At 36.2% G+C, this 6,058-nt stretch overlaps 1 protein-coding gene across 2 annotated transcripts in view; it reads left to right on the top strand.

Moving 5' to 3' along the window:
• The window catches only part of ZNF570 (zinc finger protein 570), a 55,553-nt gene extending 51,564 nt beyond the window's left edge, over positions 1-3,989 (top strand). For both annotated transcript variants that reach the window (XM_005879928.2, XM_014528088.1), the window contains exon 5: positions 1,254-3,989. In XM_005879928.2, the coding sequence (XP_005879990.1) occupies positions 1,254-2,608 (1,355 nt within the window). In that variant the 3' untranslated portion in view covers positions 2,609-3,989. The remainder of the gene's footprint in view (positions 1-1,253) is intronic.
• The last annotated feature ends 2,069 nt before the right edge of the window (positions 3,990-6,058 follow it).

The raw sequence follows: 6,058 nt of genomic DNA, 5'->3' as shown, positions 1-6,058 counted from the left end.
TTAATCTGAATTCTTTTTCTGACATGTTGCATGCCTCTGTTTCACTAAGCTGCTTTTCTGGCGAGTCCTCCTCTTTTTCCTTTGGGGGTTTCTTTGTCTACCCATGTTTGATCTCACCTACAGATGTAGATGTTGCGTCGTTCAGGGGTTGCTCCTTGGGTGACTGTGGCTCCTCGGGCTGTGGTTGCTCCTCGGGTGGTTGTGGTAGCAGTTGCTCCTCAGTTGGCAGCTGCTCCTCTGGTGGGTGCTTTTCACAGCCATGGTGGCTCCTCTGGCTTGTGTGGGGAGGCTTCTCACACAGCTGCTGTTCCTCAGACAGAGTGTGTGCTGATTACGAGGTTGCTGTTCCTTGAATGGGTGTGGGCTACACACGCAGCTGCTACTCCTTGAACTGGGGTGGACTGCTTACGTGGCTACTGTTCCTTGATTGGGGGCTGGCTGCACACTGCTGTTGTTCCTCTGATGTGGTGGGCTGCTTGTGGGGCTACTGCTCCTTGGACTTGGAAAGGTTGATTGCAAGTCTGCTGCTCCTCACATGGGGTTTGGCTGCTGGTACTGCTGCTGCTCTTTGACGGGAGTGAGCGGCACGCATCACTGCTCCTCCTCTCCTGGTGTCTGGTTATGTGGCTTGCTCTCTAGCACTTTCCAGGGGAACTCTGCCCTTCCCAGCTGCAAACTGTCTCACCAGCTGAGTATACTTCGCCAGTTCGGGGGTGGATGTTATCTGTTTCCGCTGCTCATTCTATTTGCTCCAGGATAAGCCTTGGGATGCATCTGCCTATTCTGCCGCCATCTTGTCTCTCCTCTACTTTTTTCTTGACTGATTACTGTGGCTAGAACTTGCAATACTGTGTTTAATAAAAATGGTGAAAGTGGAGATCTTGTCTTGTTCCTGATCTTAAAGAAAAAGCTTTCAGCTTGTCACCATTGAGTGTGATGTTAGCTGTGGGTTTTTGTTATGTTGTCTTTATATTGAGGTATGTTCTCTCGATTTCCACTTTATTGAGTTTTTATTCTATATTTCTTCTTGACTTGAGATTTACCTGTTGTTTTTTTTATAATTCTAAACAATCCTCCCCAAGTTTCTATACAGCCTATTTTTACTTTTTATTCTTGCACACTTTAGAACTATGAAAGCCAGTGTTCTGGTTGGTTTTATTTGCTATTAAACTTACGTACTTCCTTTTATGTACTTGCATAGAAATATCTCCTGGTACATAAAGAGGAGACATGTTTTTCTTATTATTTTTCAGGCTGGGAATCTGTGTGTGAGAGTGAAGAATTAACCCCAAAGCAGGACATTTGTGAAGCACAGTCATCCCAGAAGATAATAGTAGAATTTAAAAGCTGCGGTCTTGAGTACTCCAATTTGAGAGAGGAATGGAAATGTGAGGGCCATTCTGAGAGGCAACCAGTGAATCAGAAGTCATATTTCAAAGAAGAGACAGGTACTAATGAAGGAGCCCTTATTTATGAAAGAGGACAAGAATATAACAAATCTTGGCAAAGTTTCCATCTGAACACACTGCTTCATACACAACAGATAGCTTCAAAAGAGGAGAAAGTACATAAACATGACACACATAAGAAAGGCTTTAAAAATAACTTAATGGTTATTAAACCCAAGAATATATATACAGAGAAGAAACTTTTGAAATGTAATGACTGTGAAAAAGTTTTCAGCCAAAGCTCATCCCTTATTCTTCATCAAAGAATTCATACTGGGGAGAAGCCCTATAAATGTGTAGAATGTGGGAAAGCCTTTAGCCAGAGATCAAATCTTGTTCAACATCAAAGGGTTCATACTGGAGAGAAACCCTTTGAATGTAAGGAATGCAGGAAGGCATTCAGTCAGAATGCACACCTTGTTCAACATCTGAGAGTTCATACTGGAGAAAAACCTTATGAATGTAAGGTGTGTAGAAAAGCCTTCAGCCAGTTTGCCTATCTTGCTCAACATCAGAGAGTTCATACTGGAGAGAAACCCTATGAATGTATTGAATGTGGGAAAGCATTTAGTAATAGATCATCCATTGCTCAACACCAGAGAGTTCATACTGGTGAGAAACCTTATGAATGTAATGTGTGTGCTAAAGCATTTAGCCTTCGTGCATACCTTACTGTACATCAGAGGATACATACTGGAGAGAGACCCTATGAATGTAAGGAATGTGGGAAGGCCTTCAGTCAGAATTCACACCTTGCTCAACATCAGAGAATTCATACTGGAGAAAAACCTTATAAATGTCAGGAATGTAGGAAAGCATTCAGCCAGATTGCCTACCTTGCTCAACATCAGAGAGTTCATACTGGAGAGAAACCCTATGAATGTATTAAATGTGGGAAGGCTTTTAGCAATGATTCATCCCTTACCCAACATCAGAGAGTTCATACTGGAGAGAAACCTTATGGATGTAATGTTTGTGGAAAGGCTTTTAGTTACTGTGGATCCCTTGCCCAACACCAGAGAATTCATACTGGAGAGAGACCCTATGAGTGTAAGGAATGCAAGAAAACCTTTAGACAGCACGCACAGCTTGCTCATCATCAGAGAATCCATCTTGGGTTGTCACTTACACCTAATTCTGTCAATCACCAAGTCCTATAGATCCATTATAAATATTTCAGGAATTTATATATTTTTCTCTATCTTTAATGTCACCCTAGTCCAGTTCACCTGGATCACTGCTGTAGCTTTTCTAACAGGCTTTCCTGTATCAATTTTGCTTTCCTTAAATTTATTTCTCACCATGCACCCAAAATTATATTTTTTAATACATACATTACTGCCTCTAATGAAAACTTTTTTGGCTTATTATTCTTAATCTAACATCTACAGTCTTTAAAATTTTCAATGAGGTACTTTATTATCTGGTTCTTATGGACCTCTCAGCCTTATTTTATTTTAGTTTTCCTCTCTGGGCACTAAGCACTTCCCAGGATGAAAAGCTTAGATTCTAGAACATTATAGCTCTATCACTACTGTGTGTTATGTGGCTTTGAGTAATTTGCTTGACTTACCTAAACCTCAGGGTTTTCTTTAATTTCAAAATAGGGATAATAAAGGATACTGTAATTTAGAAATGTCTGAAATTAAATAGTGTATGTTGTAAATTGATACATATTAAGTAAGAATTTTGCATGTAAAGTACTTCATACAGTGCATTAAATATAGCCCACATTCAGTAAATGATAGCTAATATTTATTGAATGCCTATTTATGCACCAGGCATTGTTCTGCATAGTTAACATATATTAACTCACTCCTCATATCTGAAACAAGTAGAACATCCCTGGGAAGCAACCTAAAAATTTTAGAACATAAGTGAAGTCTTTGTGCTCTAGGTGAGTAATCAATATATACACAAAACGTAGCAGAAATATAACATAACCAGTTTTAGGAAGTTTCCAGAGAGAATGAATTGGATAAATTTAATTAAAATAAAATAAGGATTTACTGAGAATTACAGAGCTTACATTTAGGTAAAGAAAAGAATAAAGGATCACAACTCTAAGCAATAACAAAACAAGATCCATAAACCTAGAAATTCATACTGTCCCATAAAAAGGCACCAGGACCAGGTAATTGTATGGTTGAATCTAGTTAATTTCAAAGCTTTAAACTTTTATGCTGTAGGAAACAAGCATAATATTTAGAAATATTTTTTATCCAGTGATTATAAAATTGAATTTAAGAGAGGACTTAGAGAAGAAAACTACATATATATGTATTTCATTCATTCAGTGAATATTGGACAGCTACTATTTGCTAGGTACTTACACTATTATAGGCATGAGGAGACAATGATGATCAATACGAAGACCATGTTCACATACAGTAAAATTCCAGAGGCTGGTAGTGTTAATACATAAATATAAGCATAGATTTCCACACTCAGAAGATGGAAGAATAATGAAGTAAATTAAGAAGTATTAGATAGTCTAGACCAGTGATGGCGAACCTATGACACGCTTGTCAGAGGTGACACACGAACTCATTTTTTTGGTTGATTTTTCTTTGTTAAATGGAACTTAAATATATAAAATAAATATCAAAAATATAAGTCCTTGTTTTACTATGGTTGCAAATATCAAAAAATTTCTATATGTGACATGGCACCAGAGTTAAGTTAGGGTTTTTCAAAATGCTGACACACCGAGCTCAAAAGGTTCGTCATCACTGGTCTAGACTCTAGACTGAAGAGACTGAAGATAACAAAGTTACCAGTTATTCCTACTTCACAAATTCATTGCATTTTGAACTAAAATTTCTGCATGGGCCTTTTTGCCATTTATTTTCACAACTGTGTTCTGAAATTCATCTATGAAGTATGAATTATTAAGAATGGGAAGAAAGTTTTTGAGAATAATCTGTTTGTAGAAATTTTGCATATGATAAAAATGGTTCACACCAGTAAAGAAAGAATAGATTCCAGGATAGTATAATAATTGACTATATGCATCACTAGTAGTAAGGGTAAAGTAAACAAAACCACAATGAACTATTTCAAGATCATCACATTGACAAAATCATTACATTGCTAATGACTTAAAATATGTACAACATTGGAATGTGAATACAGTTGTATTTGGAAGTAGTTGTGCTTAGAATAATTAGGCAATATCTAATAAAGTTAAGGATGTGGATATTCTGACCCAGCAAATCCACTTAAACCTCTATAGCAAGCATGTCAAACTCAAAGGTTAACACGGCAGTAAAAAAAATGCTTCAATTTTCATAGAAATGCAGGTTTATTTCAATAGAGACATGCTGAATACAAAGGGCTGAAATGAGTAATCATTAACATAAAATAATAGAACATTTTAATAAAAATATTTTTTCTTGAACATTAACTTACCAGACACCTAGTAACTGCACAAATTAATAAGTGTAATGCAAATAAACCTATGTTTCTTATTCTCCAAAAACAAAATATTTCCTGTTATGCTCACCAAACAAGTCAGTCCAAGACTAATGACATGGCAGTTGGCTGCTAAAATATTTGCTGCTAGTATTAGGAGAGAAATGGTGCACCTGCATGTAAAGGTGAGTAAGGGAAATGAATGCAACACGATTATAGCAATCAGTCATTAGCGTAGGTTGTAGTTCGTTATTAATAATTATGTATAACAGGATATTGTAAAAATCAAATTACAAAATTTTTACTAAAACATTTCTTACATACCATTATATTGGCTGGGCCACAAAAATATTCATTGTGGGCCACATGTGGCCTGCAGGCCATGATTTTGACATGCTTGCTCTATAGAATCTGTCCTCAGGTGTTCAGGGAAATGTACTTGAAAATCCATTTCAGTATTGTTTGTGAGAATGGAAGTCGAAAGTAACAAAATAACCTAAGTTAAAGTGAATGAACTAGATATACTTCTATCAACATGGACAAATCTCAAAAACAATGAAATTGAATCAGAGCATTTTGTATAACATGGTACCACTTATTTATATAATGTGCAAATCAACACCTTTTTTCCTGTGCTAAATACCATATAGAAATAGTTTAATAGCATTTATGAAAATAATCATCAAATTCAAAACAGTGGTGACCTCTGGGAGGGTGAATAATGATATTGAGGAAAGGATGCAAATAATAATTTCTTCAAAATATAAGCAAGTATGGCCAATTATAATTTGATAAAGCTGGTCATGGGTTTGTTTATAGGTAGGTTTTTACTCTCTGTACCTTTTGTACATTTAAACTATTTCACAATAAAAATATTTAAATTATGTTTGCTTTTTTCAATTATTTACTTGCTAAACCTCAGGTTTGCAGATGGTGTTCCCATTGATATTTACCTTCACTTTAGAAAGAAGCTCACATATAATTGACTTCCATATGCATTCACTGTTAACAAATTGTTGACTATCCTTCTAGAATTTTGAGAGTGACTATATTTTTATACTGAGCATTTTGTAGCCTACTTATTACATGATTTCTCTATCATTCTCCCCTCACCCAACTTTCTTGAGGTATGACTGACAAAATTGGATATATTTAAGGTGTGCAACATGATGTTTTCATTTATACATTGTGAAATG

This window comes from Myotis brandtii, unplaced genomic scaffold (assembly GCF_000412655.1).
Source record: "Myotis brandtii unplaced genomic scaffold, ASM41265v1 scaffold616, whole genome shotgun sequence".
NCBI classification, from domain to species: Eukaryota; Metazoa; Chordata; class Mammalia; order Chiroptera; family Vespertilionidae; genus Myotis; species Myotis brandtii.
The sequence above is the reverse complement of the archived record's forward strand: the minus strand, read 5'-3'. Positions and strand labels throughout refer to the sequence as shown.